Source organism: Chelonia mydas, chromosome 6, assembly GCF_015237465.2.
Source record: "Chelonia mydas isolate rCheMyd1 chromosome 6, rCheMyd1.pri.v2, whole genome shotgun sequence".
Classification (NCBI taxonomy): domain Eukaryota; kingdom Metazoa; phylum Chordata; order Testudines; family Cheloniidae; genus Chelonia; species Chelonia mydas.
The window spans coordinates 63,869,649-63,884,530 of record NC_051246.2 but is presented as its reverse complement, the minus strand read 5'-3'; the positions used below and the strand labels follow the sequence as shown (position 1 = coordinate 63,884,530).

The 14,882-nt window shown below is 41.4% G+C and overlaps 1 protein-coding gene across 27 annotated transcripts in view; it reads right to left on the bottom strand.

Annotated features, from left to right (window-relative positions):
- GPHN (gephyrin) overlaps positions 1-14,882 on the bottom strand; it is a 603,244-nt gene that overhangs the window by 90,774 nt on the left and 497,588 nt on the right. For all 27 annotated transcript variants that reach the window (XM_037900254.2, XM_037900255.2, XM_043549878.1 and 24 more), the window contains one exon: positions 552-644. In XM_037900254.2, the coding sequence (XP_037756182.1) occupies positions 552-644 (93 nt within the window). The remainder of the gene's footprint in view (positions 1-551; positions 645-14,882) is intronic.

Here is a 14,882-nt window from a genome sequence, read left to right as displayed (position 1 = left end):
CATGTCTGTCTCATACAAGAACTGCATTTCCTGGGTCTCAACTATATCATGAGGCCAGACTTCCTGCTGGGAAGTGGCAGCAAAATGGCAACTTTCACTGAAAGGTTTACCAGACCCAAGCACAGATATAGAGAGTAAAACATTGAAAGGTTTTACTAAACATGGCTCTGTAAATATGCATTTTCACTCCCCCTCACCCTGCGCCTCTCATTTAAAGAATTAGAACTAATCACTGCAGTCTTCCTTTAAAGTGGCTGAATTTTACACAGTCATGATTTCAGTAATGATCTAGATATCTACAAATAAAATGTATAACCAGGGCTTTGGAGCAGTGCTCCGGCTCCGCTCCAGCTCCAGGCAAAAACCTGCAGATTCACTGCTCTGGAGCTGCTCCGTGCTCCAGCTCTGGGCTCCGCTGCAAAGCCCTGTGTATAACAATAGTTATATCCAAGAAAGAAGTGCTTTGGACTGTGATGGAACAAGCAGGTGTACTAACAATCTGGGGTAATGCTGCAAAAGATGCACTGCATGCCTAGAGTTAAAGCATTTACCTCTGACAGCGTATCCATCTTTTACTGATGCTGGGAAGGGGGGTAGGTTGTCTTTTGCATAAACATCTTGAGCAAGAACTCGGCCCATTCCATCTAAAAGGGAAGAAAGAAAAAAAAAGACCATGTTCCATGTCAGTGAACGTATTCAAAGGGAATAGAAGGTGACAGCAGTGTGCTCCCATGGATGAAATTCATGGGTATGTGACACATCTCGTAATCAGGTCTGTCAAGCTTTTGATTTCTCTCCAAACCAATAGGGAAATAAATGGAGAGATGCAGCCTGGAAGCAGGGATGAAAGACGTGGTTCAGTGAACCTGCATTTCTGGTTAGGACAAGCTTGTTTGCATTGGATTTGGATGTACAGTATCCAGAACCAGAGCAGTCAGCTGAGATACAGGCTATGGCCTGTTCTACACCACAAAGTTAGGTTGACATAAGCTGCCTTGCATCGACCTAGCTGTGCATACGTCTACACTTAAATTTGTCTCCCACTGACGTAAGTGCCCCATTACAGCAGTAACACCAACCTTCCGAAGTGGCAGTGAGCCACATTGATGTACTGAGATCACTGCAGCATGAATGTAGATACTATGTTACTTATGTCGACTCCATGAATCCTCCATCCACTGCCCCACGATGCCCAACACTGACTGCTCTGCCTGGGGATCATGGAGACCAGAAGACCCCCTACCCCTTTAAAGCCCCATACATTTTTGAAATGCCTTTTGCTGATTGTCCATATGCTTGGCGAGCATACCTAGCTGCTTCGCCCCTTGGTCCTGACTGCCCCTAGTGGGATCCTGATGCAATGTAATAATCATAAATGTAAAGCAAGCAACACAATATTGATAGGCGCATCGATAATGTTATTCACAGATGTACAGCAAACACCACACAATTCCTAGCAGACCCCAAATCAGCAGGACCAGGTACAGTGCAGTACACCACAATGCATTACTGTGGCTCACTGTTAAAGTGATCTTTCAAAGCCTCCCTGAGCCATATAGCTGTGCACTCAGCTCTTCTAAGAGTCCTTGTGTCTGGCTGTTCAAACTCAGAAGACAGCTGTTCCACCTCTGTGGAAACTTTTCCCCCTTTGCTTCACAGATATTTTGCAGGACACAGCAGGCAGCTGTAACCATCGGGTATATTTTTTCCACTGATATCCAATTTTGTGAGTAAATAACACTAGTGTCCCTTCAATCTACCAAAAGTGAATTCAACTGTCATTCTGCACCTGCTGAGCCAGTAGCTGAATCTTTCCGTAGTGCTGCTGAGGTGGCTAGTGTACAGTTTCATGAGCCAGAGGAGCCAGGAGTAGCCTAGGTCCCCCAGGATCACTACAGGCATTTCAACATTGCCAGTGATAATAGAGGTTGGGAATAGAGTAGTTGCCTGTAGCTTTCTGAACAGTCCTATGTTCTTAAAGATGTGAGCGTCATGCACCTTCCCTGACCAGTCAACACTGATGTCGATGAAGCATCTCTGGTGCGCCAATAGCGCTTGCATAACCATAGGAAATTAGTTCTTTCTGTTGCTGTACACTGTGGCCATGTGCCAAAATAGGGTCTGGGGTCATCTACCACTCCACTTCAGTTGAGGAACTTCATTGCTGCAAATCCAACCATTATATCCTGCACATTGCTGAGAGTCAGTCCTGCGTAGCAGGAGACAATTAATGGCTCTGCACACTTGCATAACAATGGCCCCCGGCAGTGGATTTTCCAACTCCAAAATCATTTCCAACTGACTACTAGCATTTTGGCATTGCAAGTTTCCATCAGTGCAATTGTCACAATTCTCCACTGTCATTGCAGCTCTCATTTTGGTGTTCCTGCACTGGCGGGCTAGGGTAAGCTCAGCTCACAGATCTACGAATGTGGCTTTGGGCATTCAACGGTTCTGCAACCACTGCTCATCATCCCAAGCCTCCACTATGATGCAATCCCACCAGTCAGTGCTTGTTTCTTGAGCCCAGAAGTGGCACTCCACCATCTGCAACTGCTCTGTGAACACCACCAACAAACTTGAATTTGTTCTCGCTATGTCTCACAGCAATCTGTCCTCCAAGAAATCATCATGTTCCTCCCAATTTGATTCTTTTTACAACTCTACAAATACTGGAGGATCGTGTATCCTGTACTTGCAATGTTTATCACACTAATGTAGAGCTGTGCAGGCTCCTTGCTTCTGTCAGCGATGGCAGACAGTGAGGACGGCTGCTTAGGTTTGTGGGATTTTTTTAAAAGGTGTGAAAATTCTGGGATATAAATGACATTATGGGATGGAGACACTTGCATGCTGGGAAGTTGACTCCTTGCTCCCAGTCACCCCTGCGTGGCTCATTTCTGTCCCACCATGCATTGCCAGAACTTCCCAAAAGATAGTGCACTGGATGGTGGCAGGCTGCACACTGGGATACCTTCCCATGGTGTACCATGCTGTGCATCAGCACAAGCATTCCTGGTGAGTATGCACAGCGCTGATGCAAGGAGCCATGTATGCAGGTGCACAAGTGATACACTAACTGCGGCAGCTTTATGCCAGTATAACTTGCATCAACCAAAGTTAGACATGGCCTATGAAACTAAAACAAATGTTTGCATACATTGAGACTTCCTAAAGAAACATTTACAATCTTTTTTGTATTTGTAAAGGAAAAATCTTTAACCTTTTTTAAATAGCATTTTTTAAAGAGAATTCTGCATTGGAGAAAGGTTTCAGAGGAACAGCCGTGTTAGTCTGTATTCGCAAAAAGAAAAGGAGGACTTGTGGCACCTTAGAGACTAACCAATTTATTTGAGCATGAGCTTTCGTGAGCTACAGCGGAGAAAGGTGCTGGATTGAGTCCTGAAGACAAACATGACACATTTCTGAACATATTTTTATGAATTAGTGTAAAAGTCATGCTATAAAGTAGCTTTACCTCCAATAATATTTGTCTTATTAGAGGTAGATGGAATTGTTTTGCTCAGTAAGAAAATATGGTTGTTTGGATGTCCGTATACTATGTTCATGGGCATTTTAAGAAACTTTAGCTGGATGGAGGGACAGACAGATTTTTCAGGTACTCTTGAATTGCTAATTGAATTTTGTTACAAGGACACAGTTAAAATTGCTTAGGTGCTAGTTTTGTGTGTGTGTGTGTGAGATAGAGAAGATTGGTGTCAGGGTTGTTTATGTAAACTTAGCTTGTGATCTTGACATAATTTTTAATATTTTTTTTAATGGATGTGTTCGGCAGCACATCTTTTCTTCAACTGGACTTCGCAAACATAACCAACCTATTGTTGTTTTTGAATATATTAGATAAGGTTACTGATATGTACTTCCAAATTCGGAAAATATTTATAAAGATAACAATTACATTAAAACAGAGTTAAAAGAGTATGCATCAGTAATTTAGGGGTAGAAAATAATTACAGGAATGTTCTGATTATACAAAAATCAAACATTACAAACTCAGGAAATTCAGAGTTAGGCTTACACTTAAAAGATATTCAATTGTGTAATTAAGGCACTCAAAACAATTTTAACTCTGGCCCTAGTGAGACCATGGAATAATCATACAGTTATGATTATTGCATTTTAGCGTTTGTGATTCCAGTTTAGAGTAAACTAATTTTTAAAGATGGATTAGGGTTGTTTTCATATTTTTCCCTCCCCATGTTGGCAGTAGAGGTGATAGTATTGTTTCATCCTTTCTTTGTGATCTCCCTTCTGTCTTATACTTAGATTGTAAACTCTTCACGGCAGGGAATACCTCTGCTCCAGTTAGCCATGTGAAGAGGGCAGAAGACCCTGCCACCTCTCTTGAGGAGGGGATCCTTTGAGAGGAGGTGACCCAGAAGGAGGAAGGAGTGAGGAGGACCCAAGTGCTCTCCATTTGGTGCTTTGGAAACAAGGATGACGGGAACCACAGACACTGCCATACTTCTTAGCAGCCAGGGGAACAGAAGTCCCAGTTTCTACCACCTTAAATGGGGAGGGAGGCACAGCCATAATGTAGAGGGATGGGGCCAGAGTACAGGAAGTCCCCCATGTGGGATATGCTTAAGACCCTGAATAGCCTTAATTCAGCCTGACGTGTCCCCCAGCCTAAACTAGTTAGCCCCCAACCCTGGCTCATGTTCTGTGTCTGCTTTTGCAAAAGCAGCAGAGGAGAAAGAAGCTCTAGCTTCTGAAAAGCTTATTCTTCTGCTGCTGGAGGCAATGTGGACAACTGGGGAGGCTGCTTAGAGCTACTCCACAGTCAGGTAACTCTGAAAAAAGAGTGGGAGAGGGAGAGACAGGAAGGAGGTTCAACGTATGTGAGAGTGGGGGGAGTATGCGGTGAGGAGTTACCGAGAGGGTGGGGGATTTGGTGCTAGTAGTCTGAGTTGGGGAGGGGAAGACTCATCTAAGGATGGAGGCCGTGTGTGTTTGTGTGTGTGTTAAATTGCAGAGGGTGCTGTCCTGTACGTGAGGGGGAATCTTAGCGTGTCTGTGATTTTGTTGGGAAAAACTTTGGCAATGTGGGTAGTTGTAGATGTGTGAATTTAGTGGGGGAACCAAGTGAGAGCCACGGAGAAGACTGTGTGTATGTATGTGTATTTCTTTTTAAGGAAGACAGGAGTATGCGTGTGATTTTGGGTTAAGAGGAGAAAGAGAAAGAGAGATACTGTGTGTGAGATATTTGAAGGGGAAATGGGAAAGTGCATGTGAAGTTAGTTTTGCACAGCAGCAGGCCAAGCTTTTCAAACTTATAAGTTAACTAAACCTTGATGTGTGTGAATACTGGTAAACTGGACTTCAGTTAAATGGAGTTGTATTGTAAATATATATAATTTATGTATTTGCTCCCATAGTGATACCCAACACATCAATTTTCAGCCTGGAGTGAATATTTATGGTGCATTTTAGAACTTCTGCTTTTATAGTAGGAATTAGCATGTAAATGCTGACATATTCTTCACTATAGCAGCTAGAAAGGCACCGTTGATACCCATTAATAGTCTCCACATTGTCTTATGTGGAAGTAACTTCTTTTTATTAGAAAGCTTACTCACAAGCTTGAGTAATTGCAGTGCAGGGGAGAATACAACACACAAGATTTTAATTATAGCTGAGAAATCAGTTTTCAGAGAAATAGTGAATGCCCTCTCTCTTCATACACGCACAAATCCAATGCAAATGTAATGCTTCTAATTTTAGCAGGTAAGCTGTCTTCATTTTATTTCTTGCCTGCATGCAAAAATCACACCAATTAGAGAGAGATGGTGGACAGTATGTTCCTGGCATCCTGCCATGTGCTATTTGGGGTGAACAAATGGACATCCAGCAGCTAGAAAGAATTTCATTAAGGAAAGAGAAACAGTCAGTGTTTGGTGAAGCTTTGGGTATTTAATTCAAAAAAATAAGGACACTCTCAAATACAATTTTTTACTTTCTTTTGTTTGCACTTTCATCTTGGAAGTCTAAAAATCTTTTTCACCGTATTGTTTATGACTAATTTTGATTTTTAAAAACAAACGTTCTGAAATGTCTTCTGCGTCTTCAGACTCCCCTTCCTTATGATAACAGCTTTTTGGTGTTAACAGAAAAGGCCTGTAAATTTTGTTTCTTTGAAAATATCACTGTAATAGGAGTCTTAGTTTTGTGTCTTATTTTCTTAGTGCAAGTGAAACTTGCACAGGTGTTAAGAATTTTGATGCCCCAGGGCAGTGTTAGTGGGATAAAGTTGTGAGCCAGGCCCCCTAATGGAGAGCATGCACTATCCCTTCCGATGGTTATAAACAGTTTCCCTCCTCAACAGTTCAGTGTTTTTCTGCAGTTATGCAGAAGGTAAAGCTAAAATAAGCTAATTAAAAATGATTAAAACATTAGAAAATATGCCTGAGTAATAAATAAATTAGGTGTGAACAAACACTAAAAATATATAATTCTCAAACCGTGAAGGTAGGTGGCTGGGTTAGTGAACACTATAGCAATGATCTTCTTCAAAGAAGCAGAATTACAGTTAATTTCCCCATCTCTAAGCAAACTGTCTGTCAGGATTCCAACTCATGTGGAATAAAAAGTTTGAGGGAAGTCCCCAAAGCAAAAACAGTTAAAGCTGCAATGAGCATCAACAGCAAGGCCATTGCCAACAGTGAGAAGAAAAAGGGAGACTAAGAAGGGAGAAGAAGACTAAGATACCTCCTAAATGTCCAAGCAGACCAAAATGCTCATGCTTGCAAAAGGAAGCAGAGATGTTGGGGGAAAATTTTTTTCACACGAAAACAGGCCAACTTAAAATAAAGGGACAATCTGAAATAAGACTTCATTGAGGTGGGAATGTTTGGCTTTCTTTACCTTGAAAACAACTTCTGGATAATGAAGAGTCTGAAATGGATTTTCCTGTCAATAATGCTTAGTGTGGAGAGAAAAGGCCCAGGTCACTGTTTTACAGATGTCTGCTATGGACACATCTCTGGAATAAGCAGCAGAGATAGCTTTTTTTCCCACTGACTGAGCCTTAACATGGCTTTCTAGCTACTGGTCAGCCAGATCATCACAAAAAGAAATCCACTTGAATATCCATTTAGACACAATCCTCTTGGTAATAGTATAGCTCAGAGATCTAGTTCCAACAGAAACAAAGAGTTGGATGGATTTTCAAAGGGTTTCAGCCTACTCCACTTCAGAGAAACCCCTAAGAACTTTTTGTTGAGAAGGGTCCACTGTGTGATGTGGACATGAGATAAAAGTTTGTCTTATTTATGTGGAACCACAATGTTGTACTGGGGAGAGAACTTGGTTGAATCCACAGCACTGCCTTATTTTCATAAAGCTTGGTATAGGGTCGATCAGTCACTGTGGCCTGAAGCTCTCACATATTGAGTTAAAGTAATTGACAAAAGGAAAATAAACTTCCATGTATGAAATTTCAGATCCCAGGAACTAAGTGGTTCAAAATGAGATTTTTTCAGCTTTGTCAGAATGAAATCTATATCCCACACCACAGGGAGTATTTTAATATTATTGTTTTTTGAAATCACAACATGGACCTAACTGACAAGGGACTGCATACAGAGTAGTTCACCTTCACTTAGTTTGTGATAGGCTAGAATAGCTGAAAAATGTAGTCTTTATGTAAATTTAGGTGGTTGAAGAAAATAGTCAAGGAGTTTTGGAGGGGATCAAGTGAAGGGGTCACTCTGGGCTTGACTGAACCAATTTGCAACCCTTTTCCATTTTAGGTCTGTCTGGGATTTCAAGATAAAAGAACACAAGACACCGGCTCAGACAGAAGTTACAGGGCTCCTGTATTGGACAGAGCAAAGGGCCCTGGTTCTGAGGTTGAAGCCATCCTCTCAACTTGGGTGGACTGGCTTTGGCCATCCACTACCGAGTTGTGAACCAAATCTATCTGAGTGAGTCTGAGGATATTAGGATCATCAAACCTTTGTTTCTCCTTAGCATTGACAGGACCTTTGCTACCTGGCTTCCTGAAAACCTCATCTTATATCCCCATTGAACAATGCTCAGGAACTACGTATCCAAGGTATCAGAGGCCACTGGGGTAAAAGGCTGCCAATTGGCCTCTACCATGAAGAACCATGCAAAATATTGGTAGCGACAGGCTATCCTATATGCTAAGGATCTACATTCCCTCTAAGCTGTGCAGGCATTCAGCAGGCTATCAAGGTGTCTCTCCCCCGGCCCCAGCCCTGGAGCAGCAGCAGCCAGGGAAAGGTGCCTCTCCCCCATGGCTCCAGAGCTGCCCTGGCAGGGAGAGGTGCTCTCCCCCGGCCCCGGGCTGCTGTGGTGAGTCCTCTCTCCCTGCCGCAGCCCCATGGCAACCTGTACCCCAAACCCCTCATCCCTGGCCCCACCCCGTAGCCTGCACCCCCAGCTGGAGCCCTCACCCCCCCGCACCCTAACCCTCTGCCCCAGCCCTGAGCCCCCTCCTGCACCCTGAACCCCTCATCCCCGGCTCCACCCCAGAGTCCTCACCCCCAGCTGGAGCCCTCACTCCCTGCACCCTAACCCTCTCCATAGCCCTAAGCTCCCTCATGCAGCCCAAACCCCTCATTCCTGGCCCCACCCCAGAGCCCTCACCCCCCCACAATCCAACCCTCTGCCCCAGCTCTGAGCCCTCTCCCACACTCCGAACCCCTCAGCCCCACCCCCGCGACACATCACCTCCATACTGGTGCACATAAAATTCATTCCACACATGGATGTAAAAAATTAGAGGGAACATTGCTAAAGATCTCTTTGTTTTCTGGTTGGTGAAAGAGGGCTTAGGATCATTTCGGTTTTGATGTTGTTGAGGCCAAGTGACCTGTGCAGCAAGGTACTGAGTAATCTTGAAATCACTCATCAATCTGAAAGCCATCTTTTGAAGTACAGATTTATCCTTCCCTCCCTTGAAGGAGAGGCCCATGGTATGAGGTCTGAGAGAATATAGCATGGACTTTTTCCCCCTTTCCTTTCTGTAAAAAGGCATTTACTTGCTCCCCAAACGAGTGCTCTCTACTGTAAAACAGATTCTTGATCTCTAACTAGACCTCTTGGTTGCATCTGGATGCCTGCAACCAGGCTGACCTGTGGCAATGCAACCCTAAGGCAGCAGTCCTTGTCACTGAATCTGCACATAACAGGACCTGAGCTTGATGCTGAACTGTGTCTACCCAATTGTGGATTATCTTTTTGAAGCTTTCTGCATTTCTCTTGGAGAAGAGAATTGACCAGATTGGAGGGTTTCTTCCATTTCTTCCTGACACTTGGTCATGAAGACTCAGTAGTCCACAATGCAAAGGGCTGCAGCCATGGACTAGTTAGGCCTTTCCAGAATTAATCCTAATATGGCAGCTCAGGATTCTGGGACACAGTACATGAGTATCGCCTCATCATAGGGGAGCCAATGTTTTGGTTTCAAACTATCCTCATTTCAGCTTTTCAGGGCTTTGCACTATACATGGCTGAGTCAGCTCAAGCTGGAACCACTCAGTAATACATCGCATGAACAGTTTTACTTCAGCTTCAACTCAGACATCATGATATTCCATAAATTCAGTTATAGATGTCCAGTTTCTTTCTAAGCCATGTTCTTTTTTTGGTCTCTATCTTGGATGAACGCTTCATAGCTGAAATCTGTGTACAATGGTCATTACTGAGCAAAGGGAAACAATTTAGTCAAGAATAAAGTTAGGGTTGAAATGCTTGAAAAGGGGAACACAATGGAGAGATATGTGGATTTCAAGCTGGTCTTCAGAATAAGGGCAAGAGTCCGACTGATGCCAAATGTCTGTATGTAGCAACACACTTAGCACCATTACTGTGTATACTGAGATATATTTAGGAATGCAAATCAATTAGATTTGTTTTCTCCTCTTTTGCTTTGATGTTTGTACGAGTGTATGCACTTTATTTATAAAATCAACTATAGTCCTTGAACTTTAAAAATTCCACTTGTCTGACTTGCAAGGTGAATTCCAAGAGCTCAGTAGTATTACATTTTAAAAGAGACACTCCCTTACTGCGGAACAGGTCAGAATTCAAAGCTCTAGGACTACAGTTGAACTCCCGTCCTGAAGAACGGGTATATCAGCCTAAATAAATGAAGATTTAAATATTAATTAATGTAAACAGAAAGCATTCTTATAAATTAATCTAATTCTAGCAAATGTACAGGAAAATTATATGTATGTTTGATTTTGTAGTCTTGTTATGGAAATCATTAAACACTTGTGACATAGAGGTCACACCGAGAGATCAAAGTCTAAGATCTTGTTGCATATCTTGGGGAAATAATATTGCCAGTGAGACTAACATCAACTCCCACTATGTACAGAAGAACTCTAGTACAATAATGAGAATCTTCAAATGATGTACTGTATATGATAAGAAAATACTGATCAAGAAGCAACCAGATAAAGGAAATCAAGGACCAGTATTAACATGAATCCTGGGCAATGTACATCAAATGTGAAAACTGAAAGGTAATTAAAATCTTGAAAAGGCTGTACTCTAAAATGATTTGTTAGATTCTTTCTAACGTTTTCAAGCAGGCCACCATTATTCTACTATGCCATAAAGCATCCATGGCCAGTTCTAGGGACAGCCAAGCAGGGCAGGCCGCTGTAGGTTTGGGGTTTTTTTGCTCCAGTCTCATTGTCAGCTTTGCTAATTGGCTGGCCTTTTTTCCTTCTGCCTTGGTCAGCAAAATGGCTAGGGCTGCTCCTGACAGTGGTCCAGTTGGTTACAAGGCAATAGCTCAAAAGAGCTTATGGGCACCAAAATGTGTTCCTGGGATGTTATAATGAATGTATGTTCCCAAAGTACAAGGAAGATAGCAGACTTTCCATTCTACAGCAGTAAAGAAGTGGTGTGAGCAGCAGCTCCATAACATAAACCTGAGAAATACATTATTTACCACACTAGTCATTTTTTAACAGAAAAATCAGGAAGGTGAAGCAGAAAGGAGTGAGGCTGATGAGAGGACCTCAAACCACACTGCACAGGCCTACAACCTTGGAGGAAAGGGTCTGAAGCCCTAATCTGCACTCAGAAACAGTAGAGGTATTCTCTAAGGTGTCAGTAGGAACTTGGGAGCCTTTAGCAGTGAAAAAGCAGCACATCTGAAGTCTTCATGGTTAGAGAAAGATAGACAAGTGAGTCCTGTTCAGTTCAAATATCAAATAGATGATAGGAATGAGAACTCGTATGTGGGTATACAATCATGTAACAAGTGGAAAAAGCTCACTGATGTATAGATAAGTAAACAGGATAGAAAGTTTCCATCTAGTGAGAAAGTCCATGAAGATTTTCAACAGCAGTCACTACCTGGTAGGTGAATGTGCCAACAAAAAAGCAATGAATTCCAATACTTTACCAGGCTGGTACCTTTGAAGGAAAAAGGATAGTTTTTACACACAGCTGATCTACTTTATTTGTAAGTAGACAACCATTATAATTAGGGCTGACGATTAATCACAGTTAACTCACACGATTAACTAAAAAAAATTAATCGTGATTAAAAAATTAATCATGATTAATCACAGTTTTAATCACACTGTTAAACAGAATACCAATTAAAATTTATTAAATATTTTGGATATTTTTCTACATTTTCATATATATTGTATTCTGTGTTGTATCTGAAATCAAAGTGTATATTTTTTTTACAAATATTTGCACTGTAAATATGATAAACAAAATAAATAATGTTTTTCAGTTCACCTCAGACAAGTACTGTAATGCAATCTTTGTCGTGAAAGTGCAACGTACAAATGTAGATTTTTTTGTTACATAACTGCACTCAAAAACAAAACAACGTAAAGCCTCAGAGCCTACAAGTCCACTCAATCCTACTTCTTGTTCAGCCAATCGCTAAGACAAGTTTGTTTACATTCACAGGAGATAATGCTTCCCTCTTCTTGTTTACAATGTCACCAGAAAGTGTGAACAGACATTTGCATGGCACTTTTGTAGCCAGCATTGTAAGGTATTTATGTGCCAGATATGCTAAACATTTGTATGCCCCTTCATGCTTTGGCCACCATTCTATAGGACATGCTTCCATGCTGATGACGCTTGTTAATAATGCATTAATTAAATTTGTGACTGAACTCCTTGGGGGGAGAATTGTATGTCCCCTGCTCTGTTTTACCTGTATTCTGCCATATATTTCATGTTATAGCAGTCTCAGATGATGACCCAGCACATGTTTATTTTAAGAACACTTTCACTGCAGATTTTGACAAAATGCAAAGAAGATATAAATGTGAGATTTCTAAAGATAGCTACAGCACTCGACCCAAGGTTTAAGAATCTGAAGTGCCTTCCAAAATCTGAGAGGGATGAGGTGTGGAGCATGCTTTCAGAAGTCTTAAAAGAGCAACACTCCAATGCAGAAATTACAGAACCCAAACCACCAAAAAAGAAAATCAGCCTTCTGCTGGTGGCATTTGAGTCAGATGATGATAAGGAACATGCATCGGTCCGCACTGGTTTGGATTGTTATCAAGCAGAACCCGTCATCAGCATGGGTGCATGTCCCCTGGAATGATGTTTGAAGCCATGAAGGGACATATGAATCTTTAGTGCATCTGGCATGTAAATAGCTTGCAATGCCAGCTACAACAGTGCCATGAGAACACCTGTTCTCACTTTCAGGTGACATTGTAAACAAGAAGTAGGACTGAGTGGAGTTGCAGGCTCTAAAATTTTACATTGTTTTATTTTTGAATGCAAACTTTTTTTAACATAATTCTACATTTGTAAGTTCAACTTTCATGATAAAGAGATTTCACTACAGTACTTGTATTAGGTGAATTGAAAAATACTATTTCTTTTGGGGGGTTTTCAGTGCAAATAATTGTAATCAAAATTAAATATAAAGTGAGCACTGTACACTTTGTATTCTGTGTTGTAACTGAAATCAATATATTTGAAAAGGTAGAAAGCATCCAAAAGTATTTGAATAAATCATATACTATTATTAACAGTGTGATTAATCATGCAATTAATTGCAATTAATTTTTTTAATTGCTTGACAGTCCTAATTATAATACTGTAAGAAAGGAGACGATGTAGTTTCTCAAAACAAGACAGTTGTGATCACTGAAAAGTTTTTAGATTTATTCAGTTAATGCTCCAACGATATAAAAGATGAATGATTTACTATCACATGAAAATGTGGGAAAGTTTATCTATGAATTATGATGAGCTAGTACCTGTTTTAAAAGGCAGGTTGAGCAAAACATGATAATGAAGTCTAGGTATTGCTATCTCAGAGTAGGCCAGGATGACACTTTGCAATACAAAGGTGTGCAACACCAAGAAATCAGCTATGCACAGTCAGAGCTTAAGGATGAAAGGCTTCACTAATCTATGACTCCGTTCCTGATTTGTTTGGTGGACAAGAATCCAGGACTATATACTCACCCTGGCAGAAGCCTGGTGCCTTGGACTTTTGGTAACAATGAGAGGCTTTTAGTGAATGCCATGTATTTGAGACCAATTGAAGATCTGTGTTGATATAACTCAGTATGAGACTGTCCTTCACTGATCAAGTCACAGTTTTTGACAAACTACACCTTTCAATGTGTGCTTAAATTTCTTGGCTCAACACCTACAAGTCTAGGTTGGAAATGTTTTCTGTAATCTCTCCATGAACAACGTGCACTGGTTAATACTTCATTCAAACCTAACTTATTGGTTCACTGCTATTGTGCTACAAGGGGTAGCTCTGTGTCCAGACCACATACTTGAAGCATGTCAATCCACTGAAGCTGTTTACCTTATATGAAGGAGTAACAAGATGACATCCCCTAAGCCAGAATTTCTCAAACATTTCTAAGCTGATCGGCCCTTCTAGAAAATAAAACCAATCAAACTCGCCTCCATCCCCACCTTATTACAAGGGCAGCTTAGGGGAAATCTACACAGTCACTGTTCCATGGCTCTGGCTAGTCCTTTAAAACCTCAAAGTGATCATGCCCATATCCAGGGAACTGCTGCCCTAAGCTATGGAGCATTGATTTGACCATGAAACACCAAAGGGTAATCCATGGTTGACACTCCTTGGTTCAAATTCTTCCAAATACCAATAGCCTTATTTGGGTAAGTGCAATTGTTCCCATATAGGAACAAAACATTGACTCGACTTGCAACTGCTATTTGAGGTGGCATGTATCAAAGGGGAAATGACTACCTAGGAAGGAGTACTGCTGAAAGGGATCTGGGGGTCATGGTGGACCACAAGCTAAATATGAGTCAACAGCGTAAAGCTGTTGCAAAAAAAGTGAACAGGAGCCAAACAGGAGCTGGAGAGGTAGGCTGAGAGGAGGAGCTGGAGACATGGGTGTAGAAAAGAGCAGGTTAGAACAAATAATTGCAGTGACTGAACCTCTGCAACCCCTTGAGCTTTTAGATTGGAAAAGGTTTTCTGAGTCCCACAAGGTGAGGGCAGAGGCCAAAATGATTCAACAGAGAGAGGGTCCAGTTACCCCCTGTTAAATCCACCCCTGCTCCCTTAGACAACTGACATTTTTAAAATTTTCCTGTTGCTCTTTCCAACAGAAGATTTATTTTTTTACTTCACTGGAATTGTTCAGATAAGACCTAGAAGCTGTAATCTATTCTCAGCAATTTTTTTTATACTGTGTCTAGGACTATCTGTCACTTTTCACAAGTACTGATTTCATTTTAAGAAAAATTTCTATGAGAAAAAAATAAAGCCCTGAATTCAAGTAGGTAAAATGTGGACAACCAGCTCTTATGAAGGGAACAGCATCAATTATGTTGAACACTCTTCAGTAGTTGAACCCATCTCTGTGAATTAAATGTTTAGGTCCTGA